Source organism: Apodemus sylvaticus, chromosome 19, assembly GCF_947179515.1.
Source record: "Apodemus sylvaticus chromosome 19, mApoSyl1.1, whole genome shotgun sequence".
Taxonomy (NCBI): domain Eukaryota; kingdom Metazoa; phylum Chordata; class Mammalia; order Rodentia; family Muridae; genus Apodemus; species Apodemus sylvaticus.
In genome coordinates, this window is record NC_067490.1 from 17507358 (window position 1) to 17535127 (window position 27770).

General features: G+C 47.9%; 1 protein-coding gene across 1 annotated transcript in view; it reads right to left on the minus strand.

Annotated features, from left to right (window-relative positions):
• The window catches only part of Ccdc6 (coiled-coil domain containing 6), a 98745-nt gene that overhangs the window by 47032 nt on the left and 23943 nt on the right, over positions 1–27770 (minus strand). The window contains exon 2 of the mRNA XM_052163405.1: positions 4373–4522. Coding sequence (XP_052019365.1) covers positions 4373–4522 — 150 coding nt within the window. The remainder of the gene's footprint in view (positions 1–4372; positions 4523–27770) is intronic.

A 27770-nucleotide genomic window follows, 5' to 3' on the forward strand; every position in this document is an offset into this window, starting at 1 on the left:
GGGACAGAAGGAGCTTTCAAAAGGCCAGGACATGTAGCTGACAGAACTTTTAAATCCCACTTACAAACGTCTAGGGGGCTGGAGAGATGGCTCAGCAGATAAGAGCACTGACTGCTCTTCCGAAGGTCCTGAGTTCAATTCCCAGCAACCACATGGTGGCTCACAACCATTGGTCATGAGATCTGATGCCCTCTTCTGGAGTGTCTGAAGACAGCTACAGTGTACTTACATATAATAAATTAATTAATTGATCTTTAAAAAAAGTCTTAGTTACAGAAATGCGTGGAGCTTGTATAAAATAGCAAGAAAAGGCACACACTAGCGATGACTTTAACCTAGCTGGAGATGGTGGTGCGTGCCTGTGGTCTCATCACTTGAAAGGCTGAGGCAGGAGAATTGTGAACTAGGGGGACTATCAAGACCCTCCCTCAAAAAGTATCAAATTAGTAAATAAATAAGACTGTGCTCGGCACCCAGCAAAGGGTACTGCTGACATCTTGGAGAACTCCCTTCTCTCTGACATATGCGTCTCATATCGCAGTCTGACCAGGAGTTTGCTCCTAAGAACATCGTGAACATTTTAACTGCAAATGAGGGGGACTGCGTCTTCTGAGGGCCACAGAGCAGAGCCGCTCTGGATCCTCCCCCAAATTATTTTTCTTTTACTAATCAAAAGGCCAGTCCCACACTTCAGGCCCAGAAAGACACACATTTCTCAGAATAAAGCTCTCACAAGACAGAAAACCAGTCCTAGGGGACCTGGCCTCTGTCTTAAAAAAAATAAAAATAAAAATAAAAATAATAAAAAGCATGTACCACGCCCACCTCCCCAAAAGAGCTACATGCTGCAAGCTTGTGTGTGTGTGTGTGTGTGTGTGTGTGTGTGTGTGTGTGGTGTGGCTTGCTTTTCTTAGGACTCAGCATCATCTGTTTCCCAGGGTGGCAGTCCCCAGGGTTGTCATCTGCAATTACATGAACTGGATTTTGTTTTTAAAGGCATCTCAGGACCAGGTGCAGTGGCGACACTCTGTTCAACCCCTAGAGAGGAGGCAGAGGCAGAGGCAGAGGCAGAGGCAGGCAGATCGCCACTGGGCCTCTCAGCTAACAAGTCTCTCGTTTTTGGGAATCACTCTGAAATATGTATTTTTAAAACGTCCAGTCACCACAGAGAAGACACACTGTCCTATAGATGGGTGTCCAGTGGCCTTCGGGTGAAACACGCCATGCACTGTCATGAAGACCAATCAATTCCACTATGTGTCTGTCAATGACATCTATAACACCCTTTCTCTTAGCAAGCTTTTTATTTCAAAACACAGCAAATGAAGTGAACACCTAGAAAGCCATACTAAATTAATTACACAGTTGGAAAGCCTACCGGCATCAATTACCCTAAAAGAAATCTTCCAGATGGGAAAAGTTATTTCCACATTGGGCAGTTTAAGAGTCTGTATTCCACAGAACACCCGTTGAATCCATGAAAGAAATGTGTGTCAAGGGCCTAGAGAGTGGGGGTTCAAACCCGGGCAGTGCTTCCCTGTAGCTACGAATCCTCCACGGTTTTTGGGCGTCTATCTGCGTGCCTGGTGGATCACTGGCTATGATGAAATGCCCGGCTCATGGTTTGAGGAGATATGTCGTCCACCACACTGATGGGTGTGGCGGTGGGTGGAGTGGCTCCCCCACCGTGTCTCAGGTAGAAACAAAGGTTCAATGCTGGTACTCACTTACTCCAGGACCCCAGCCCACGGGGACGGCGCCACCCAATCAAGGGGAGGTCTCCCCTCCTCGCCTAGGCCTGTCTGGAAATCCTCTCATCGCCTATTTCCCACGCTCATTCTAAATCCCGTCAAGTTTCCCACTCAGACCAACGATCACGGGGGATGTACAACAGGACAGGTTTATAAGAACTGTAAAATGAGCCGGGCGGTGGTGGTGCACGCCTGTAATCCCAGCACTCTGGGAGGCAGAGGCAGGCGGATTTCTGAGTTCGAGGCCAGCCTGGTCTACAGAGTGAGTTCCAGGACAGCCAGGGCTATACAGAGAAACCCTGTCTTGAAAAAAACAAATCCCCCCCCCCCAAAAAAGCAAAAGAACTGTAAAATGAAGGTCACTTGGAGATGAGCCACAGACGCCCACCTTCAAGCAACACACTACACATTGCCTTCGAGATCCCAAGAGCCGGAAGAGGCTGAGGTGGAGTGTTTGGTTCACCGGTTAGGAGTTTCAGCTTGAAAGCATTCTGAAGACGGAGGACAGGGATATCATCGGATGCTAACGTGTATAACACCATCAAATTACACCCTCAAAGTGTTCACATTTAGCCAAGTCAACAACTGACTGCCACTGAAAGGCCTAAAAACCCAAGCCAAAAACCCTTGAGAAACTGTCTAGGACCATGCTAAGCCTCTATATCCAACGGGAGAGTCTGGCAGTATGGTCTGGGACACACCTGCTGACCACACTCTGCTGTGACTTAGGGCGGACGCCAGACACCACCCCACAAAGTCTCAGACCTCATACTATGCATGGTAGGCAGAATCAGGATCCGTTCAGTGTGTTATACAGTTCAGACACTATTTATTCTCTTTGGAAAGAAAAATTGAGGGTTGGACTTAGTTTCGTAATATATGCATATTTGGATTTAAGGACTGTAGAGACCGCCACCACAGTTCTCTTAGGGTAGAGCTGGATTTGTAAAACACTAGGTCCAAGCCATCTTGTGCCTGGTGTGCCACCATGGCTGCTTCCTATGACTCTCACATTTTTCTCTTTCTTTTGTATCTTACAGGAAGGAACACTAATGTTACCCGAAAGGCAATGGGCTGTTAAGGGTGAATGGGGGGCCAATTTCAAACACAGAGGCGACTATCTTTAGAGCAAACAAAGCTCACTAGCTGGGTTCTCACTGTTAACACGATTCAGCCAAATACTAACAACGTAAGTTCAGTAAGAAAGCGGGCTTCTTACATTGTTAAAAATGGGGACACCTGACAGGCACGGCTAAACACAGGACATGGCCAAACAAGCTGTAACCGTGTCCCTATACGTCTAGAAACAGCATAAAGAATAAACCGTCTACTAGTGACAACATGGGCCCCAGTAAGTCAAATCAGTCTGCCCTCTCTTCTCTCTAAATCACAATGCAAATGAATAATTTAAGAAAAATTATGCAAAGCATTCTGCTATAAGCATCTGCTAATGACTACTGTTCCCGGGCATCTGTCTCAGTCCCTATCGACAGCCGCTACTGGAATAAAACTGCAGCGTTGTCGTTAATTTATGACTAGGAAAGAAAAAGAAAACAAGGGGGGGGAGGGTCGCTTCCTGGATGAATGAACCATCTTAGTGTGAAGCTTCTGGGCACCAAAGCTTCCTGGAAGGACCTCTGTGAGGAGGAGGAGGAGGAGGAGGAGGAGGAGGAGGAGGAGGAGGAGACTAGGGGAGTGACAGGCCACCAGAATCTTCTTAGAGGGGACCTCGTTGAAGCACCTTCTCCGTCGCAGTGAATGTACCCTGCCTGTGATGTTGGTCAACGGGAAATACAAACGCTTCTACCCCCTGTGCCTTGGTATCTTCTTTATTCTTAAATCAACATATAAACTAGTCCCAACAAACAGAGGTTCTCAACCTTCCTGATGCTGTGTGCAACCCTCTAAAACGGGTTCCTCGTGTTGTGGTGACCTCCCCAGTCATCAAACTACTTCTGTGATACTTCATAATTGTAATTTTGCTACTATTGTGAACAGCTATGGAAATGTCTGGTATTTCTGTTGGTCTCGGTTGACCCGTGAGAGCGTGGTTCAGCCACAAGGGCGTTTCCACCCACAGGTGGAGAACCAGAGCGGGATCAGCGCTGCAGAGTTTTAGTTATATTCGGTAGTGACTTCTGTGACACGAGCAGGGAGGCGGCTGAATTCCTAAGACAGAGCCAAACCCTCCTGTGTGTGCCGTCCCCGGCTCTACTGTATAACTAACAGCAGCAGCATGACCCGATTGAGAACCCACGGCTCGTGGTTAGACCATGCTCAGTTCACGGTCGCACATCGGAGTGCAGACGATCTAGGGCTGGGGATGTCTGTGACTCAACAGCAAAGCAGAAAGGAATCTTCCCTCTGAGGCTGAGCTCTGCATTTCCACGATGCTACCCACGCTCAGCCTCACCTGTGCTTAGCTGGTGCACGTGAGCTTGAGAAGACTCAAAGGTGCACACTCCAACCTCTCCTGAGCAGGAGGGCTCCAGAGCCGCGGACTGAAGGATCCACGCCCCAGTAGTTAGAAACCTCACAAAGCCCAGGCTGTGCTCCTCCTGGAGAGGGAGAGGAAGGCAATCTGGGAGGTGAGGTGGGAATCCATGAGACAGACCCCTTACCTGCATCAGTTTCCGGGAGAGTTCATTGGTGAGAAACTCCTCCTCCTTCTCGTAATTCACGGCGAGGGTTTCTTTCTCCTTCTGCAAGGCCTGGATTTTCTTGAATAAAGTGTTACTGATGAATTCTTCTTCCTGCTCAGCCCTGGCTTGCTGTTTAGAAAAATTAGAAGAACAAAACAAAAACATGTGGTGAGAACGGGGAATTTTCTCAAACATAATAGCACAGCTCTTCTTTCTAGAGGTACCTATTTTAACAGGAGCTGTTTTCAACTGTGAACCATCATACCCTCTCCCTACATAGAAGATTTCAGCAGAGGCACCAGAAACAATGTCACTAGGAGTCCATGGACTATGTGTCATCTTTCTTTAACAAAATCAAGTTACCAAAGACTGGATTTCACGAAGCATCCCAAGATCAAAACACGAACACGCAAGGCCCCTCGTAACGGACAGGACCGAGTCGATGCTGTGCAGCCTGACTAGTGAACACCTCCTCCCTACCTCTAAATGAACCTCAGCACATCTGTGTGCTCGTGGAACTGTCACGGAGGAGAGGCATCGTGTCCTGAAGAGTACTTCTCCTAAGGTGGTAACTTAACCTATGGGGCAGGGCGGGGCCGAGGCCAACGGGAAGACCAGAGAGAACTTTTACACTTTCCTTTCCTAGCTGGGAACTCAAGGGGGGAGAGGTGTGGTGCTTGCCAAATGAATTGAAAACACACTGGAAACACTCCACCATGATGTGCTGGGCAATCACAGAGGGTACGCCTCCCCAAAAGCTTTAGTAGACGGCAAGTCATAACCACTCCAGGAAAGTCCCTTTTAGACAGAAATAGGCACAAAGGAAAGGACATCAACATTTCAAACTATTTCCTCTATATACAGCCCTTTAATTATTATTTTTTTAATTTTGAGGTTTTTGTTTTATGTGCATGGGTGTTCACCACCTGCGTGGATGTCTGTGTGCTGTGCCTGTGGAAGCCAAAAGGCAGTGTTGGATCCCCTGGGACTAGAATTATATAGACAACTACTATAAGCTACCATCTGGGTGCTGGGATCAAACCAAGGCCCCATCTCTCCAGCCCCTTCCTATTTCAAATAGATGCTTTAATTCTATTGTTGGTATTTACAAGCACAAAGCACACGGCGAAGTCCAGGCAGAGAGATCTGCATGAATCCCACACCTCTGCTGACAGCAGACAGCCAGAAGGACAGGGAAAGAGTCTGACACTATGCAGCCACCGCCTTTAGCCTGAAAGGGCCCACAGACACCACACTCCACACCTGCCACCACCTAAATACCAGGGTCCCCATCACATACACACACACACACACACACACACACACACACACACACACACACCTACCCCTCTTATGGCTTCAATGGCAGTACATCCCAGACTTGCGGTCCTCCCAATAACTCCTAGAAAAGTTCTGCCAAATACACTTGTTAATACTCAACACTGAAATCCAGAATGGCACTAAAGCTGGGCACTCGGAGACCGGTCAGCATGGCCGCTCCTGGGAGCGCCATCATGAACAGGCTCAACTAGCTATGAAGTCCATGACCAGCCAAGGATACCAGAAGCAGACCCCGAGTCTTCTGGGGTTCCCTTGCAAGCCCCTAACTTCACTAGCTTGTAGCATGATCTCTCCCTCCCTGCAACGGGCAAGGAAAGTAGCAAAGAACTCAACTTTTATCTTTTAAATCAACAGCCACCCTTCTTCCAAATACAGAAGCTTCAAGATCTCCTGCTCACACGATAGGCAAGAATCCAAGATATCTGCAGACCTAGTCTAGATATCTGAGCCTATGATCTACAGTGCTACTGGTTCTCCCGGTTCTGCCTGGCACAGTCCAATTCTCTTAGGTATTCAGCATGCTAAGGAAGAGAAAGGCAGGAGACTCTGCTCAGCTGGCGGAGCTGAGATTTCAAATGGGTATTGCCACAAGCCAGCATCAGCACCAAGCCCACCTCCACCACGAACACGAGATCGTGTGTTATCTTAAAGGGCTGGGAGTTTCACCACAAGCAGTAAAGGAGGCTCCGACCAGACTGGGCTGACCAGCTCCGTAGTTGCATATTGCCTACAGCTGATAGGGCTTCCAGCTAACACTTCCCTGACACTTTCGGCCGGACCTCCATCTTCATCTATGTGGTTCCTCTGTCTCATCATTTTGTGTCAAGTTAAAGGAATGACAAACTGTGCTGCCTTAGAAACGAGAACTCTGAAGATGGATATGGGCCTCCAGGTTGCCAGAGAGTGGGGAATGGCCACCCCTGTGCCCAGGTTGCTTGCAGAGCTGAGGAATGTACTTTGAAGTGGATGGCATCAAAAGTTCTTCAGGGCTGGAGAGATGGCTCAGTGGTTAAGAGCACTGGCTGCTCTTCTAGAGGTGCTGAGTTCAAATCCCAGCAACTACATGGTGGCTCACAACCATTTGTAGGGGAGTCTGATGCCCTCTTCTGGTGTGTCTGAAGACAGCAATGATATACTCGTATACATAAAATAAATAAATAAATCTTTAAAAAAAAAGAGTTCTTCTAAACATGCTAATAGCCTCTGAAACACACCTTCTAAAACGGTGAAGTCCTTTGAATTAAGTTGAAAAGTCCTTTTAATTAAAAAGGGAACCCTCTTTAATAAAAAAAAGCTTTTTAACAATTAACAAAGTATGTTTTATAAGGTTGTGTTTTCTACACAGTTCTCCTCAGACAAAGGAGCAAGTTTTAAGATATAAGCAGAGAGGAGTCAGAAATTGGGTCTGTGGCAAATGAAATTATTCACTATTTGGAAATAGTCATTTTTTTCCCCTAGGCAAAGTCCATTAGTAGAAAACACTACTCTGAAATCCTGCTTAAAGACGAAGGATTATCCCACTGCAGATTATCTGAAGCTGGGTATCCCGGTGGTACCTGAAATCCCAGCATTTGGGAGGCGGGTGCAGGATGATGACGTGTTTAAAGACAGCCTGAGATACACAGCAAAACCTTGTCTCAAAAAGCCTTGTGGGGGCTATCAGAGCTTATGCAGAGCCCCCCTTCCGCTAAGGTTTCCTGGCAGTGCTAAGTTCTAGTTGGGCCCATCTGACTGGCACAGGTAAGAAATGAGATCACGATTGAAGATTACCTATTGTATATAAAATATACTCAAGAGTGCCTCTGAGAACAATGTCTGATGCGGCATTCAAAATCCTGACGGTATCACGTATGTATAGGCAAACCAGATCAGGACAGGAGCCACACGTCGCAGAAAGCACACGTCCACCCAAGACTGCAGTGGGCTTTCACCCAGTGTGTGGCATCATCTCAACTTTGGTCTTTCCTCCTTTTGTTCTTTGCATCCCAATCTTGAAACAGGCCCTGGTATTTAGTCTGAATGCAGTCATCTTGGCAAGGCGTTCCCTACAAGAGGTCAGGGAGGAGGCGGACCTAAGGAACAAAGAGCGAGCTGGGGGATTCGTCCCAGACAGAGGGCGATAAATCAGGTTCCTGGTGGACTCTCATCCCTCAGTTACCTCAGCTATTTCCCCTCTTATCTGAAACGCTGGAAAAAATCTCGGTGCCCTAAGCGAGTCTCAGCTCAAACCGGAACCTGCGTCTCAAAGCTGACTGGATCCAGGTTCTTCTGTCACTCTGTGAGTCTCAAAGCAAAATGTGAACAAGCAAATTGAAAAATATTGTTTTGTGTGTTTGTAGGACTTTTTTTTTATTTACATTTCAAATGTTATCCCCATTCCCAGTCTCCCCTCCATAACCCCCCTATCCCATCCCGTCTTTCCTTTGCCTCTATGAGGGTGCTCCTCTACCCACCCATCCACTCCCTCCTCACCCCTCTAGCATTCCCCTACACTGGGGCATCGAGCCTCCATAGGACCAAGGGCCTCTCCTCCCATTGATGCCCGCCACGGCCATCCTCTGCTACATATGTGGCTGGAGCCATGGGTCCTCCATGTGTACTCTTTGGTTGGTGGTTTAGTCCCTGGGAGCCCTGGGTGGTCTTCCTAAGGGGCTGCAATCCCCTTCAGCTCCTTCAGTCCTTCCTCTGAGAAGCACATTATTCCGTTTCCATATCTAGTAGGAACCTAGCTGCTCAGAAATAAGGGTTTCTGAACAATCAGCCACGGGGCCGTGTAACATGGTCTCCTCCCAGCAGTGACTACTCGGTGTCTATAAGTTAAAATGGACCACACAATCTCTCCCCACCATGATTTTCCTCCCTACGCAAAATAACTCTAATATAACAGCAGGTGGACACAAAAGAAAGGGAGAGATGTATCAACTCTGTGGAGAAAGCAAGCCTGGAACGACCCTCAGACGGGATCTTCGTCCTGAGTTACCACCGCCTGGGCAGAGATTTGACAGCAGTGCTGTCAACGTTAGTGACGGGTACTGATGACATTTTGGAGAACCATCAACTATCAGCTATAGCATTCACTGCCGATGAGAAAACCCAAGAGCCCAAACAAACCAGAACCACGCAGGTTGATAGAACATCTGCCAGACTCAATAAATGGTGGGCCAGTCCCCCAAAGTGTGAAAGTACAGGGAAACCTGTGCTTGACCACAGCCTCAGGTACATCAGGGCAATGTGCGACAGACAGCTAACAGAACCCAGAGCACTGACTTAGCGATTGTTGTGACTTAGTTGTGACTTGTGGTCTGCCTCAGCAACCAAGAGTCATGAGCTGTCAATGCGTGGGAATCCAGACAGTTGAGTATATTACGCTCATTATTCTAGGGCTGGAGAGATGGACGGCTCGGTGGTTAAGAGCACCAGCTGCTCTTTCAGAGGACCTCGGTTCAGCTCCCAGAATCCACATAGCGACTCTCAATTCCATCTGTAACTCTACTTCCAGGGTGTCCAAGAACTCCTGCAGGCACACAACTGCTACACAGACACATATGCACCCAGATACCATAATAGAATTTTAAATTGCTATCCTACTGTATAGTCACTAATGATCTAAACTTTTTTTTTTTGGGGGGGGGGGTTGGGAAGGGACTTGTGTCCCGTCAGGCATGTACAGGTCAGAGGATATCTTTGTGGGAGTCCACCATCTGAGTTCACCATAGGAGTTCCAGGAAATCAAATTCAGATTGTCAGTCTTAAAAACAGAGCCACCTTGCTGTCCCAAGATCTAAGTTTTAAAAAGCTTCACGGCTTGCTCAGCGGTTGGGGAACTAAAGAAGGTACTGAATCTGAGTTCCGAGCTATCCTGGGCTACAGAGTTCTGACTGTGTCTCAAAAGATAAAACAATACCAAACCAAAAAAGAAACAAAACCACCACAAAAAAAGCCACCACCACAACAACGGCACCTGAGTTTGATTAGCATCTGACAGCACATTGTTAGGTCGGCAGGAACCATGGATACACTGCCAGGCAACTGGGTAACACCCCATTCTTCCTGAACCGTTATTTGTGGGGTACAGCTTGCATTTACTGACTGCCCCAGCAGATGCTCGGAATTTAACCGGATCCCTTGCGGCCAACAGCTGGCAGGGCCTCATGGGATTAGCTTCCGTACTGGCTATACCAATCAGCTTAGCGACACAAGCCACTTTTCTGCGGAAATCTGTTTGAGTGTGTCAGTGACACCAGACACAAGCCAGATGTACCACCATTCCGACAAAATGCTCAGAGAGAGGATTTCCCCATTCCACACTCAGATTCCTCCTCGCCTGTCTACAGCGAGCGGCTGACGTATGGCCCCTCCCTATCCTACCCACTAGTCTGCAGCAAAAGCAATTGACAAAATTAAAGCACTAATTCCATTCCAGGACACAGACACACACACACACACACGGAGGGGGGGATGAGGGGGGACAGACAGACAGACTGCTACAGTGCTACTACTCTATCCCAAACCAAGGTCCCAGGACCGTAGGACAGAAAGACAGACAATGCCCACATTCGCTTTGCAGGCACCAGCATCTTTAAGCTCTTGAGACTTAAAAGAACCCTAACAGTTTCCAAGTTTTATCAGCCCGTGGGCGCCTGTCAAATAAGCTACAGAGAAAGGCTACTGCCCCAACCGTAAGAATCCAACATCACCAAATCAACAAGTGACTCAGAATGAGACCCTGGCTCACTTGTGCGGGCATGTCACAAGCCCGTAAACTGGACTGGTCTAACAGATCGGCGACAAACAGACCTCACTCTTGGGGAGGTTCATATGCAGTTGAGACCCTAGTGAGGCTGTTTCTCAAAATAGGTGTGTGGCCTCTTCTAACCATGTGGCCCCAGTGGGGTCACGACCCTGATCCCTTCAAGGAACTGTTTTCTCCTTTATTAAATGTGAATGTCACCTCCGTCTGAGGCGGTGTGAAGGCACACAGAGATGATTTGGTTGGACTGGGGGGATGGCTCAGCTCATTAAAAACTTGCCTTACAAACTCGAGGACTGGTCTCTGCGAGCCCAGTCCCTACATAAAAAGCTGACCACAAGGATATCTTTCAGAGTCCGAGACAAGAGGACCCCTGGGGCTTGCCTGCCAGACAATCTCCTCAGCTGGTAAGATGCACATTCAAGGGAGAGAGGCTGTCTCAAAAAACAAGGTGGATCTGGGACTGGTGGCACACACCTCTTAACCCAGACCTCAAGAGGAAGAGGCAGGTGGATCTGTGAGTTAAGAGGCCAGACAGGTCTACAGTGCAAGTTCAGGGGCAGCCAGGGTCCTATAGTGAGACCCTATCTTAATAGGTAAATAAATAAGTAAATAGATATTTACATGGTTACATACACACATGCACTTCAAGTCTACACAGCTCACCACAGTGCTTCAGTGTTCTTAGAAATATAAAAACATGCTTCCCCACAAAACTCATATCCAATTGTATACATTAGAATCATTCAGAAGAAGCATTCTTGAAGGCCAAGAAGTAGAGACTGCCTAAATGCCCATCTATAGAATGTCATTCCGCCACCAAGAACGAGGTCATGACCCAAGCCACAGCAGGAAAACCTTGAAAAAGTCACATCAAGGAAAGAAGCCATTCATCAGAAGCCCCCTGCCGTGGGATTCCACACCAAACCCAGGCAAGCTGTGCAGACAGAACAACAGTTGCCCCCAGCAGTGTAGACAAGACAAACTACTCGAGGCTGACCTGTACTGCCATCCCTGTGACTTGGGCACTAAGCCACCCGGGAGACAGGCAGGGAGGTCTCTGCTGCCCAAGACTTGAGGCAGAGTTGTGGTACCAGAGGAGGAAAGCCATTATATATGGAAAAGGCCCTGTTCTCCAGGGCTGCACCTTCCAGCACTCCCTGAAGAACCAATGGCCAGACTCAGCCATGCCCAGCCACAAGGAGCGACCCACGACGATCCACAGCTCTCCCCAGACACTAGACCCAGGTGCTAGAAGACTCCCAAAGCTTAGAGATGGAGCCTGAGGCCCGGGAGAGTGTGTACCACAGGCTCTGGACACAGAGCGAGAGAAGCCCTCAGCGGAAAGAATCTACGGCCTACGAGAGGGAAGAGACAAAATCCTGGCAAACTGCCGCAGCCGGCCTCAGCGCAGACAGAGGAGGTGGTGCGGTATGAACGTGGCCGGCTCCGGACTCTGTGCACAATGTTTACCATTCACTGGGGAATGACAAAAATCAGAAAAATCTAAGCACAAAATCCAAGTGGTAAAACTATGAGAAAAAGATTTGGATGTGATCTTCCAGATTTAGGAACTGCAGAGTTTATATACAGCAGCGATGACAAAAATGCTCTAAGAGTAGGGGCAGCCAAGGGGCGGAGCCTGTGAGGGGGCGGGGCCGCTGAAGGGGCGGGGTGGCTAAAGGGCGAGGCAGAAAACTGTAAGCTGGAAACAGACAGACCTTCAGACTGAAGAAAAGATTAAACTTCAGAGGGAAGACTAGAGACAGTTCCCCAGAATCGGAATCCAAGGGCTTTCCCACCTGCGGCCCCCACCCACCTTCCCAGGGCAAGGAAGACTCGATTACTGTTAAAAGCAACTTTCAATTTCATGGGAAAATGATCCAGATAGGCTGTGTTGCCGACTACCTGAAGGACCACACTTTCAAACAGCCACAACCATCCTCGAAAGCGACTAAGTAAGACCACCATCTGCACACTCTAGACTGCTGAGAATTAAGATGGTAGATTAAAAAAGAAAAAAAAATCAAATCTCGACAAGAACAAAGACTCATGGGAATTCTCCACTTACTACAGATGGCAGTGTGAAACCGGCCAGGTGCTCTAAAAAACTAAATATTGTTACTCTCTCCGGGGTACCATGCCGACTCTGCATAGCTGCCTGGAAAAATCTTGCCCTGTGCCTCAAAGAAATAGCTTCTTTGTGCACATGACATACCAGGAACCCCTAAAAAAGCTAGTCAGAAGGGAAATGGCAGAGTCAAAGGAACCAAAAGGCAATAAAGTCCAAAGAAACAGCTAAATACGTCATGAACCAACCTAAGAAATAGTGCTGAATTAATAATAGTAATAATAATAAGTATATAATGTTTATATTATGATATTATTGTTATTATTGTTATTGTTATTGTTGTTATTGTTATTATTATTATCATTATTATTATTAAAGCTACAGGAGAAACTCACATCTCCTCATTAAAGTTAAAAAAGCAGACTAGGTGATGAACCGATCTAGTGAGGGGCTAGATAGATGGCTCAGTGGTTAAGAGTACTTGGTTCCTGCAAAGGCCCTGAGTTATTACCAGCAGCCCGCTCAGGCTGTTCACAACTGCCTGTAGCGCCAGGGAATCTGATGCCCCCTTCTGTTCTCTGCAGGTACTGCAACCATGTGAGCACTCTCAAGCACTTAAAAAAGATAAAAATAGACGTTGGAAAATAACCGATTTAGGTTTATCCATGTGGAATAAGGGGTGGGGGATAAACATGGGCCATTTCACAGGGGGGTGGCATCCACGTCTGTGGGAGCCATCGTGGGGTGCAGACCAGGGAGAGCACAGCTCTTCTTGTGCTCTGAAACTTGAACATGTCTTACAGTCCATTTATTCTTAGTAAAATACTACATAATGAAAAACATTAGCCAAAAGTCATACAGCCACGGTGAGAAGCATTTTCCCTGGGTATTCAGACATATTATACGATGAATAATATCCAAAACAGTAAAGAACATAACAGAATCCTAACAGAATAGACCACACATTACAGAGACCTGGGGGAGCGGGCGTGAACGGACGTAAAGTTCTAGAAACGTAGCAAAAACAGAAGACCTGGAAGTACAGGACCAGGGAAGGGATCAGCTGAACGGAAAGTGCCAAGAGAAAATAAAGGGTATTATTACCTAAAGGCATTTCAGACAGGTGTGTGGAAATGCCAGAACTAATATATGCAGTCTCGCTCAAGGTTTCTATTGCTGTGATGAAACACCAGGACCTAAAAGCAACTTGGGGAGGAGAGGATGTATTTGGCTTGTACTTCCCCATCACTGCCATCACAGGAAGTCAGGACAAGAACTCAACTCAGGGCAGGAACCTGGAAGCAGCCGATGGAGGTCATGGAGGGGTGCTGCAGACTGGCTTGCTCCCGGTGACTTGCTCAGCCTGCTTTCTCACAGAACCCAGGACCACCAACCCAGGGATAGCCCCAGCCACAATGGGCTGCCCAAATCACTGCGAAAACGCCCTACAGGCCTCCCTACAACCAGATCTAATGGAGGCATTTCCTTTACTGAGGTTCCCCCCTCTAGACTGTACCTCTGGTCAAATTGATATAAAACTAGCCAGCACATATGCTGATAAAAACTTTGAAAACAAACTGTCAATATATTTGCTCTAACTCTGTCTTTGTTGCTGTGATAAAACACCCTGAATCAAAAGCAGCTTAGAGGAGGAAAGGTCACGGTCTAACACTGAGGGAACCCAGCCTGGTCTACAGAGTGAGTTCCAGGTCTGCCAGGGCTACACAGAGAAACCCTGTCTCGAAAAACCAAAAAAATAAAGATCTTCCCCCAAAACAGCCAAACAAGGTCCTTCTTTACACAGCAGTGCTGGTGGCCCACCCAGGTAGCAAGGAGCTAATCAAACCGACCCAAACTAGGCTACAATGTGAAAAGCTGCCCAACAGGGATTAGCTCTGAGGTGTGAAGAGATAAGGAAGGTGTCACAAGATCCCCACCTGAGGGTCCCCCCAGAACCGCCCTATCTAGCATCCTGCTTCCTAATCACACCCAGGATCTAAGCAACAGCTAGGCAATGCTATGACCTGTCCCCAGCTCCCTTTGCAGACAGCGCGGGATGTGCACTCAGATGCAGCTTCAGTCGCACTGGTGACCAAGAGCAAATGCAATTATCCAAGTGCAGGACACGGATCAACTTCTTGAAAAGAAGCCATATTGACAACAGATGTGTGAGCAAGAGACAGTGACGACGGTGGTGGCATTTACCTCCCTACTGCTGGATGCTGCCATCATTCCCAAAGCTTCTGCTGTGCTGCTATAAAGACCAGGCTGCAAACCGGATCCTATACTGTCCCAGCTGATCCATGTGGCCCTGGTTATTCATTTCAGCCCATAGCTGCATCCTATGCCCTAAGTAAGGGTCTAGGAGTGTGACGGAGTGAGTTCCAGGACAGCCAGGGCTATACAGAGTAACCCTGTCCCAAAAAAGAGAGACAGACAGACAGACAGACAGACAGCTGGCTGGTGTTCTGTGGATATGTAAAGCTCTTTCAAGCCTTCCTGAGGGAAAGGAAGACTATAAACCTTGCTCACGAGGACCAATTTCCCATGTGAAGGTTTTCTTCTGCATGGACACCGCAGTACAGGGGCAAGATTACATTACCTCCTTGTGACCCTAAGGTGTGTGTGTGTCTGTGTGTGTGTTCTATTGTAGTAGAACATTCCAGTTTGGGGCTGGCAAAATAAGAGAGAGTAGAAAGACCCCCAATCTCTCCCAAAGGAGTTTCCTAGAAAGCTTGCTGCCCAGTACAATGGATTACGGTGGTCCTGAATTCTGTAAATACAATTCCCCAAAGACTGAAAACCAAGAATTACAGCCACTTGGCCAAACACCCAGCCAAGCTGCCTGGCACTCTATCGGGCCTCTTGGCCTTATCACACACTTCCTGAGACTGTTCGTTCACAGCTGGGTCTGAAGGATCCGCTGGGCCAGCCCACCGGCAGGCAGCGTTTCATTATCCAAGTCCTTGCTTGGAATTATTTTCCATACTCCACACCAGTTATGGGGTGAAGTGGGTCCCTCCAGATAGATAGGTCAAAGTCCTGATTCCCAAGGACCAATGAGTCTTGAGAGTGACCTTATTTGGAAATAAAGCTGCAGATAAAGCTAAGATGAGGTCATGAGGGTGGGTCCTACTATGACTCCTGAAGTCCTTAACAAGAGAAACCAGAAACACAGGAGGGGTGGGGGTAGAGGGCAGCAGCACTGAAGCTAGAGATAGGAACTGAAATGCTCCAGGCCAGGAAAACTCTGGGCTGGGAGAAACTGGAAGAATCTAGCAAGGATTCCCTGAAGGCTAAGAAACCGCCCAGGCCAGTATCTGGTCATGGGACGTCCAGCTTCCAAACATCTGGGTAGGGAGTGCAGATCTGTTGAAACCCCGAGACTGGAGAATGCAGTCTAACACTCCCTGGGCAAGTAGCTTACTTCCCAAACAACACTCGTGTACGTACACGTGTACACACACACACACACACCTCATGTGTAAGGAGCTACAAAAACGTATTTCAACATCCCTTATCCTGAATATTCCAAAGGGACCTCTGGGCTTCATTCAAGATTTTAAAAATCAATGTACTGTCACTCTGGAGTCTCTATAATAAGTTGGGGAAGGTCTGGCTAGCCTTCAAAATTAGTAAGGACAGTTATAACCGACTAAGGATTTCTTCATGAGGAACGAATGTTCCCCAAACGCGCTGGGACTCAGCCTGTGTCCAACAGGCAGCCAGGTAAGCCCGACTCGCATGCTGGAAGGAGAGAGAGAGGCAGCAGTCAGTGGCTGGCAAAGTACCTATGTGTAGACACTCATTTCCTTACACATTTACCAGGCAAATACAGCCAACAAATTAACCATGCCACAAAACCACAGTAACATGGTAAAGGGACAGGAAGAGTCAGGACATTACACTTGCTAGGAAGGTGACAAAGGGACATATTAGTGTGCGATGAAAAAACCTGAACAGCTTACCTCCTGCTCTCCACAACCCAGCTAAGCACGGGGAACTAGTCATCAAGACACGTTGTGTGTGTGTGTATTGCTGTATGTGGAGTTGTTACATGGGTCTGAGTGACATGGGGTGTCTTCCCTGATCCCAGACTACTCCATCTGCCACCACACACAAGCGGGCCACCATGTCCCCCTCCTCCCTGGCACTGACACGACCCTGGGGATCTGACCTCTGTGCTCTATTCACTGAGGCGGATCCCACGCTATCTCCTGTTAGGCCACGTTTCGTGTATTAAAGTAACCATTTTGAAAGACTTCATTTACAAAAGTGACCCATGGTGTAAGCAGTACAGAGGTAGACATCTGGCGTTTGTGGAAACGTCCCCACTCGAATTTACACAACCTGTCCATCGGCAACCGGACACCGGCTGCGCAGGGAAGGGCCGAAGTGAGGTTAGCCTAGCATCTGTCAGCCTTGCTTCCCCGAGTGGGGCCGGTGCCTCCAGAAACCTCAGAGTGGAAAAAGCAAAGCACGGAAGAAGCCAGAGAATCGCAGTGCGGAACCAGCATCAAGGAATCCAAGTGGCCTCTGGAAATTAAGACAAGAGATGCCAAACCAGTGGCTCTCAACATGTGGGTCGTAAGCCCTTTGGGGGTGGCATAGGAGACAAACTGCCTATCAGATATTTATACTGTAATTCCTAACAGTAGCAAATTACAGTTAGGAAGAAGCGATGAAAATAATGTTATGGTTGGGGTTGTGTACAGCATGAGGAGCTGTTGCAATTAGGGAGCACTACTCTGCTCTGGAAGCTGTGGACATCAAGTCCGCCACACTCTGCTGTCCAGCCAGTGGTACCAACACTGGACTGCACTGACACAACTTTAATACAATACAATATTAAGTCAGTACTCCAGGGATTGAGTCCTGACCCTTGGTTCCTGACCATAGAATATTGTCACCATAATTACGAACAAACGAAAACCTGTCAACGGGCTTCAGACCACTGGCGTTCAGCAGGGAGAAGACAGCCTGAAAACCACAGTAGGATCCCAACTTCTTTACTGAAGAGATCTGGGTCATCCCCCAGGTACGCTACAAGACACCGGAACACAGAAACCAGGGCAGAAGTGCTTCCGAGGAGCGCACTGGTGACTGGCCTTTGGGAGGCCCAAAGTGTGCGTTCATCAGTAAGAGAAACAATGTTTAAAGCCGAGGAGAGAGTAAAATGCTTGCCACACAGGACCTGAGTTGAGGCGCCAAGACTCACTTAAACCTTAATAAGACGAAGGTATCTGTAACCTCCATATTCATCCGACATGGGAAGTGAAGCAAAATAAATAAACAAACAAACAAATAAATAAAAAAGCCACAATCTCTGGAAGCTCTCAGACCAGCAGGTCTGATACCTGCAGCCACAAACGGGGTCTGGGAGGCAAGGAAACACACCTGTCTTGTGATCAGATCTCTACATGCTCCTGTGGGATGTGTGCAGTGCATATGTACAAACGCACACATCATATACACACAAAGAGATCATAGAGATTGATGGACTGATAAACAGATGGAAAATGGACAAGCAGACAAGATAAATCGAGTGACTCTAGATAGATGGGCAGGCAGACAAGATAGATCGAGCGATTCTAGATAGATTTTAAAAATACAGTCTAGTAGAGATCTGCTCGCCCAAAAGAACTATGACAAGCTCGCCAGGATTGAGCCAGGAGATCTGAATCAGATGGATAAACTTTCCAAGTGGGAAAAAAATCGTACAGATGTGGAAGGGAGTCAGAAGACAGAAAGTTCCGGGAGGCACGGCCAAGGGAGCTTCCGAGACAACATCTGCCTACCCCGGAAGGCATTCCACACACTGGAATTACATTTTCAAGTTTTCTGTGGGAAGCAATCCCAAGTCTAAGCCTGTGTCTCTCGGGGAAAGCAAACACTGGTTAGAGACCCTCGCTATAACACCACATAGTCTGAATAAAGGCCTGTCCCTGCCTCCTGCGCCTTGCGGCTCCAGTCTCTGGTGTGTGGTTTTCTGAAACAAGAGATCCTATTAGGGCAAACCCCCTGCTTCTAATCTCCAGTTTCAGACTGACGCAGTGGTACTAGACTACCACCAACACCTACCACGCAGCAGGAAGGAATGTGTTCCCTAACATCAAAGGGTACTGTTATAGTGAAACTTTAGCCTACACACAGCTGCCTAAATGCAGGACGGGAAAACGTGATTTTAAAATTCCCAAGAAGCAGTGCGATCCACAATGCCGAACATGTGTACGAGCCCTGATGACAGCCTCCTCCCTGCAGGGGGCGCAAAGCGGGACTCTGTGCTTTAGAGGGGGAAAAAAAAAGGAGGAAGATCCAATGAGGGTAGCAGGGGAGAAGTCTTAAGGAGAGGGAGGGGGGGCTGGAGCCCGGTAGGCTCAAAACAGCCAGGTCAAAAACAGATGGTCAAAGAATAAGAGCCGTCAAAAAATACATCCCGAACTAAATTCCCACCGACCTCCCCACTCACTCCCCACTCCTCACCACTCTGGCACCTTGACAGGAAGAACTGGCACCGAGTTTTATCCCCAGAAGAGTAGTAACAATTTTTTAGTATTTTATCAGTATTAAAATGTCTTCTTTAGGCCCGGAGAGATGGCTCAGCGGTTAAAAGCACGGACTGCTCTTCAGAAGGTCCTAAGTTCAAATCCCAGCAACCACATGGTGGCTCACAACCATCCCTAATGAGATCTGATGTCCTCTTCTGGTGTGTCTGAAGACAGCTGCAGAGTACTTACATAAAATAATAAGTAAATCTTAGGGCCGGAGAGAGTAGAGGTCCTAAGTTCAATTCCAAGAAACCACATGATGACTCACAACCATCTATACTGCTACAGTGTACTAATATACATTGAATAGATAAATGATAGATAGACAGACAGACAGATAGATAGATAGAATGTCCTGTTTAGCCGAGCAGTGGTGGTGCACGCCTTTAATCCCAGCAGTCTGGGAGGCAGAGGCAGGTGGATTTCTGAGTTCAAGGCCAGCCTGCTCTTACAGAGTGAGTTTCAGGACAGCCAGGGCTACACGGTGAAACCATCTCGAAAACCAAAAAAACAAAAAAGTCCTCTTTAATATCCAACCCGAGAAAGCTTATCTACAGTAAGTAGACAACAGTTCACCATTCCATGAACTATATCTCCTGATGCTGAGATTTTAAAAAGTAAACACGAAAGGGAAGAGCAAACAGAATCAAACAAGCACTGTGTCCCAGACGCACGGTCTCCCAAAAGCTTTCAGCAGACAACTTTACTGGGGCCCTGCGGGAAGAGTCGGGAACAGGAGGAGGAAGCCTGCTACCGCTTTCCGCATAGCCCGGCCCGGCTATGTCCCAGCTGAGGCAGTCAGGAGGAATGGGAACAGTAAGGGCTTCTGATGCTAGGACTAGGGCCCAAGGTCAGTATGGAAGTGGAGGTCACAGCATGGCTGGGGTACAGTTGAGGAGGGGGCCCCCAGAAGATCCTGTTCTATTTAAAAATAAAACAAAAACCAGTTGTCTGTGGGAAGGAACAAGAAGCCACAGTGGGGCTCAGTAAAGCCCCTGCTACATCATCCTGAGACTCTGACTACGGACCCCAGGACCGGTGCAAAAAGCCAGGTGTGGGGACTGCACTTGCAATCCCAGAACGATGGAGGTGGGGACAAGCAGCTCCCTGGGACTTGCTGGCTAACCAGCCAGCTTAATCAGTAAACCCCAGGTCCCAGCAAGAGAATGTGTGCAGAAAGATTAGGTGAATGGTTCCTGACAAACACTATCAAAGGCTGAGCTATGGCCTCCACATTCCCAGGCATTTAAGTGCACAGGCCTACTCAGGCCTACACAGACAGACAGACATACAAACAGACAGACACACACACACACACACACACACACACACACACAAACTGATACCAGCAACTGAGGTAATGAGATTAGCCCAGGGCTTAGTCTCAGGGAGTAAGAGAGACAACAGAGAGGCCAATGTAATTAATCTCCCCCCCCCCTTCTCCCTCCCTTCCTCTCTCCCTCCCTCCCCTGCCTAGTTATTGTAAACACCAGCATATGTTAAGTTACACATACAATACGTAAAAGCTTGGAAGACATTATTACAGAGGAAGGAGACAGAAGTGCTACCCTCGAGGAAAAGCACCCACACCTCCAGCCCTCCCCTGTTTATCTCATTGTCTACACTGCAGTGGACTTTGAATCAAATACCCCAAGCATCTTCTGACTTCTTCCTCCTCTTAAGAGTGCTGGAGGACTGTGCATCACGAGGGAAGGCTCACCATTCCCACACACTGGCTTCAAACTCCCCCACACCACAAAGGCTACAACGCTGCAGCTCACAGGTAAGACCAGGCTACAGGCACAAGCACCCGGCCACCACGGGAGGAGGGACCAGAAAGCAGATCCTGCCACCACGGGAGGAGGGACCAGAAAGCAGATCCTGCGTGTGATCAGAAACACCTGGGAGATGTGGGCGCACACAGCTGGCCGTGTAAAGGGCTTGTCAAGTTCAATCCCAGCACCCTCACAAAAATGTCTGACAAGGTACAGTGGACACTGTTAGGATTCTGTCTAAGCTCCACCCCACAGTTACCTGGCAACAGCCAGGTATCCCCCGCCCCCCAATTACTTAGCAACAGCCAAGCAGGTCTGGCCCACTGTAAAAGGGGAGGCTTGCCCCTCTTCTCTCTTATCCTCTTGTTCTCTTGTTCCCTCTTGGGCTCTCCTCTCTCCCCATTCCCTTCCCCCTCTCTCCACGCGATCATGGCTGGCCTCTACTTTTCTCTCCTCCCTCCCTCCTACTACCCTCTCAACTCCCCTCCCCATGCCCTGAATAAACTCTATTCTATATTATACCATCGTGTGGCTGGTCCTTCAGGGGGAAGGGTCCCCCTTCCCCCACACCCCATAGAACATACTCTTATGTCTCTTTCTCTTTTTATGATCACAACATACACCATCAATGGCAGCAGCAGGAAGGCAGAAACCAGAGGAATCCTAGCCAGTCAATCTAGCCACGCCATATACACACACAGCTTCATGCGCACACGCATGTACACACCACATAAAGAGATCCACACTGGGAAGCATGTACAACAGACCCCATTTCCAACCATAAGTGATTTCTGAAGGGCGCAGAAGATGATTCCCCGATAAGGCACATTTTCCACGTCTCCACATTCTGAAATTACCAACAGTGTGCTAAAGATGCTCATAGCCCTGGCATGAGGCTTCTTCTGGGAAGTCTAGGTCCTAAGATCTAACATTAGACCAAGCATTCACCACGGTATAGCCTGAGACCCGAGATGGTATCTCAAACAGGCAAAGGGAAACAACACAGAAGATTCTGAAGGAGAAACACTGAATGGAGAAGAGTGTGTCCTGTGTAACCTGAGTGTAGCCACTCTGGCAGAGGTGACAACCAGAAGGGGAGTGCCCAGGGTCCCAGGACTGCTCTGTTTTTGTGACCTGAATACAAAGCATACAACTATATTTACTCTCTGAAGATGCACTGAGGTGTTAACACATCACCTTCGCATGTGATGCATGCTGAGAGACATGCTTTTTCAAGGGAACAGACGTAGCAGTCACGCATCACGGGGTGAACCCTGCCTGTCTAACAGAAGCTCTGCAGGCAGTGTGCACCCACTGGTTGGCCAGTGCTGACCCTCTCTCTGAGTTCAGTTACCTTCCACCTGTGATGAGCTCACATTTATAGTTCTCAGGATGGCCCCCAACCTTAGCTTGACCACACAGGTCACGGGGGCTCAACCAACTGGGTATCATCCTCCTACCTCCCCCAACCCCCACACACCCTGAGCAACTGTTCTCTGTGCCGCTCGGGAGGGGCGCTCTATGGTGACACCATCAGAGGAGATGGCTCTCTTTACTTTAGCCAGGAAGAGAGTAGATCAATGTCCCGTTGTCCCTTGTCACACTCCCTTTCTGCCTCCTCCCTCTGCCTGTGACCTCCAGCCGGTCAGCAGGTCTCCAGAAGCTCCTCCCACTGCACCCAGCAGCTGACCACTCTCTGTGCTCCATTGAGACAGGGCAGAGAGGGCTTTCCTGGCTCACTGTTCAAAGTACAGGCCATCGTGGTGGGCAAGTCAAGACAGCACCGCTTTTAAACATCTGGTCAAGAAACAGCCACCGACGCTCGCCAGTGCTCCATTTCACACAGGCCTTGGTGGCAGTCAAGAGGTGTCTTCCCACATCAATTAACTCAAGTCAAGATAATCCCTGCAGTTCTGGCCAGGGAGGGTCTCCAAGCCATTCCAGAGTCTGTCTGTCAAGAGGACAAAGCACACACCGCAGTACCCACCATGCACACACCACAGCACAGTATCCACCATGGTAAACTACATGTAAACTACATGGTAAACTAGCGATTACCAGTGGCATCACTCACCTAAGACCGCCCTGTTGCTGTGTCAGTCAAATAAACCCCTGATAGCTGTTTCCACTGGCTAACAAGAGCAGAATACTCAAAGGAACCAGGAGGGGCTGTTGTTATTAGGAGCAAAGTGCCCCAGCCCCCACCCCCCACCTCCACACACCCCCCCCAAGGTATGAACATCAAAGCAGCATATTCGAGGTAGAAGGGAGTGCTGAGGCTTAGATAAGGGAAACTCTACCAGCCTGTCCCTGAGGAACACAACGAAGTAACAACATGTTTCTGAATTTTCCCTCTCAGGGGTCATCCTGAGCCTACTGTAGTTTCAGATCCATCCTAGGTAGAATGCATACACCAATGCATGCCAAAATTCCCTAAGACAGTTCTCTGAATGCACTGCACATGTAATTTTATAAGTGAGTAGAGAGGAATGGTCATGGGGTGGGGGTGAGGGGCGTCTAGAGAGACTATGAACATCACCTGTCAATAAAAAAGGCAATGGCCAATGAGGTGAGGCAGGGCAATGAGAGGAGGCGGGACAGTGATAGGAAGAGAGAGGATTCTAGGAAACAGTGAGAGACTAAAAGGAGACGCTGGAAGAGAACACTAAGAACAGAAGGACATAAACCAGAGGCAGCCGAACTCAGGATAGAATGAAGAGCGATTAGGGCGAGTTGCTAAGAGAGATGCTAAGAAAGGCAGACCAGGAGGGAAGGAGAAGTAACTTAACCAAGTGGTAGACACAGAGCAGTTTAAATAGTTTAAGTTAGGAGCTAGTCAGAGAATGAGCCAAAGCTTATGGCCTAGGCCATAATTAATTAATTAATTAATTAAGTCTCAGAGCCATCATTCTGAGAGCAGGCGTGAGGGGAAGGAAAACTTGAGAGCTTAATTTTTTTATACATGGCAAGTCAAAGGAAGCCCCAAAATCAAAATTACAGAGAAGTTAATCAACAACCAACAATCAAACAGAAAACGTGGCTCTGAATGTCCCCCTGACTGCCTCAGCAGCTAAAAGAACTTAAGACCTACGAAAATAATTTCTTCTTCAGAGACATAACAATGAGGTAGGTGGCCAACTGTAAAATATCCTCACTTCCCTGCTGTGTCACTCGGGAATCAAACAAGAGGATATTGGAGCCCTATTTTCAAATGGTTAAGCAAAGGGACAGACAGGGAGAGGGGTCCAGAGAGGGGTCCTTTGGGAGTGGTCGAAGATAAAATCTGCATTCATGTGAAATGTACAAGGGCATGAACATTAACTACTTTGTCTATGTTTTAACTGGGTTTTTACTTCAATCAACACTAAGAGAAAGGAAGGTAACGTTTTAAATAACCCATCTGTAGTAATTTTTTCTGATGTAAAACACATCCCAGAGGAAGGCTTAAGTCTCAGGAGATAAACAACTCACAAATCCCAGGAAGTTCCTGAAACTGACCTAATTCACAAGGCCCCTCCTTTTCTTAGGGCATACAACAGTAAAGGTGGGTGAGGGAGAGACTCTCCAACCTGCCCTGCTGCCTCCTGTACATTAGACAGTGTTCCAGAGCTCAGCTTCTGTGAGTCAGCTCCCAGACTATGACCTTTTCGGGATGGTCCTGCATTCGAGTCATCCATGTGGCAAGTAACTCACACATACACTGTCCCAATAACTGAGTCACAAGCTGGACTTCAGTGGAGTCCTATCTTTGGTCTGTTGTCTATGCCCTATTTAGGGTGAGTAAACTAGAAAGTCCTACTACAAATTTGCTCAAACTGCGAATCCTATCCGACTGAATAGCAACGTTAAAAACGTGTATTCCTTGTTCGGCTTGAATTACACAAACTGGCACAGACTCAATTAACTATATAGCTAATGAACAAATGCACTTTGCTCTAAAACTGCCTAGCATATTTGAGAATGAAAGGCTAAGATTGCTTTCGTGTGAACAGACACTGGTTAGGGCAGGGCCTGCCTTAAACACTGGACACAGTACACACAAGATGAAAACTCAGTGGACAGCCAGAATTTAGAACCCTCATTCTTAATATGAAGTCCCAATTCTTCATATAAAGTCTCAGAGTCATCATTCTGAAAGTAGGGGCGGGGGGAGGGGGTGGATTTTCAGAGCTCTAGGATTTTTCAAAGACCACTGCCCCACACTGTGATGGCCACTAATGGCGGATCACATTACAAACTCCACACTGTACAGGCAGCCGAACAGACTGAAAAGGCTCTTCCTCACCCATCCTTACTGTTGTATAATCCAAGAGAAGGAGGGGCCTTGGGAATCTCGGAAGTTTCAGGGACTTCCTGGGATTTGTGAGTTGTTCACCCTGTGAACAGTGTTAAGCCTTCCTCTAAGATGTGATTTTTTTTTTAAGTCAGAGAAAATTATTATGAACAGGTATTTAAAATGTGCCTTCAATGGTTTCTAACTCCTAGTGTTTACAAATGTGAAGGTTCTTACTGAGAAGAGTGGTGATGAAAAAGTACATCATTGAACTGGAGAGATGGCTCAGTGGTTAAGAGCACTGACTGCTCTTCCAGAGGTCCTGAGTTCAATTCCCGGCAACCACATGGTGGCTCACAACCATCTGTAATGGGCATCTGATGCCATCTTCTGCTGTGTCTGAGGACAGTGACAGTGTACCCACATATATATGAAATAAATATGGCCGGGGCAAGTGGGGCTAGAAAAAAATAAAAAGCACATTATTGGTCTCCATTGCTTTTATATTATTTAAGGAGTAAAATCTGGGGGACGGGTGCAGGGTTGCAAACGGAATAAACCCAGCAGTTTTTCTAGGTAAAAGCAGTCCCTTCCAAACTCAAAGGAGACAGGATGGTTCTTCCTATAAAAAGACAAGGTGAATGAAAAGAAAGATGACAGGACTGGCAGGAGAGATGGCTTGGTGTGTAGTAACTCCTGCCATGCAGACCTCATGATCTAAGCATAATCCTTGGAACACACACACACACACACACACACACACACACGGGATCTTTAATCAATAATCTCAGCACAAGATAATGGAGACATATACAGGAAAACCATCTGGAAGGCTAACCAATCACACATACACACCACACATACACACACACACCATACATACACACACACCATACACACACACATATGCATACAGAAAACATCACACTCACACAAACATACAAACCACACACATACCACACACATACACAAACACACTCATACATCTCTTACACACACAGAAAATACAGAGACACACATACATACACAACACTACACAAACATATACTCACATATCACTCATACACTACACAGACACACACACAAATCTCATTATCTCTCACACAGTTTCCCTCCCTCTCTCCCTTCCCCCTCCCCCAAACTGGCAATTTGACTCCAAGCTGCTCCACAGGCAACACAGACCATCACGGTGTTGATCCGTGACATGACAGTAAGAGGATGTGTCTGTGACTGTGTCTGTGGGACACAGCAGACTGGATACAATAGGGGATGTGCTTCTTACTGCAGTGACCTTCCGAGAGACACTGCACATCCAGCCTTGGACAAATGCAGTGCTTTGCCCTGCAGAAGGATAAACTCCGTGTTAAGTAGCAGGGAGGGACGACAGGTCCAGTGTGTGCACATTCATGAATATCTTCTTAAAAGGACACGGGACACACTTCTATCTGCATAAAATTTATCTTAAGAAAAAAGCGTAAGATTAAGAACAGCGGAAACGTGACAAACATGGGGAGCCCATTTTGACCTGGTCTCACACTGAGACACAGCAGCCCTTCACTATGTAAACCTGTTCTAAACTACAAAGACTACCTAAAGACTACCTACATTGTGGACCTGTGATGTGGCCCCAGCGTTACCTATTATGGGAGTGGGCATGTCATTCTACCAGCGCAGGGCAAGGGACAGCACACAACTTGGTGTGGGGACTGAAATGAGCGATAAATCATATTTAATGATTAAGATGGCATATCAAAGAAACACGGGCTGCATCATGGGAAGCCTCCAGGGGATAAATCTGCTTGTCTCCACCTACACACCCAAGCCTCCAACACGCAGAGCGATCCACTGGCACGTCAGAGAAATACACACGTCCTCCTTACAGACTCCCCGCTGGTGACCTCTGCAGAGACGCACGCCATCCAGACACCCAGTTCTTAACCGGGTCCCTCCCTGGGTGACTGACCTATAAAGAGGTCACTGTCTCACAACTGACATGCGCTGCTTCTCCCTGCTTGCTTTCACCTAGTCTTCCCCGCCCCCAGCCTCTGCTCCACCTTCGCCCCAGTTCCGGCAAGCTGACTCTCTCTCTCTCGGGGGCTTCCTTTCCAACCCTAGTGTGCTGGCCAAACTTCAAACTGTTGCTCTGAGTCACCCTGGAGATTGTGCTGCACCGAGAGGCTCCGCCAGATAAGAAAGTCTGGCCTCTGATTCATCTGGGCTGCAGAGAGGGGTTCTTCTGTAATCAGAACATGCTAACACTGGAGTCGGTCAAGGGTCAGCCACAAAGGCCTCAGAGACAACAGATGAGGGATAACTCGGTAGTCAGGGGAGCGTATGTTCTTTGGACCGTGCACACACAAAGATCGGCTGCTTGCCTTTCTGCTGACAATGACAGAGAGTAAACTTGGGGGTGCAGGGAGACCGCCATTTGGGCTGCACCTACAGCAATGCTCCCCCCTCCATCTCTGCTTCTATCTGCACACCTGGCCACTGCTTTGCTTAATACCTTTACACCTCCCTGCCACATCTGGATTTGAGACCAGAACCATATCCCGATTAAAAATTTAAAAAGAGCCAGGAGGCTATGGCGCATGCCTTTAACTCCCAGCACTCGGGAGG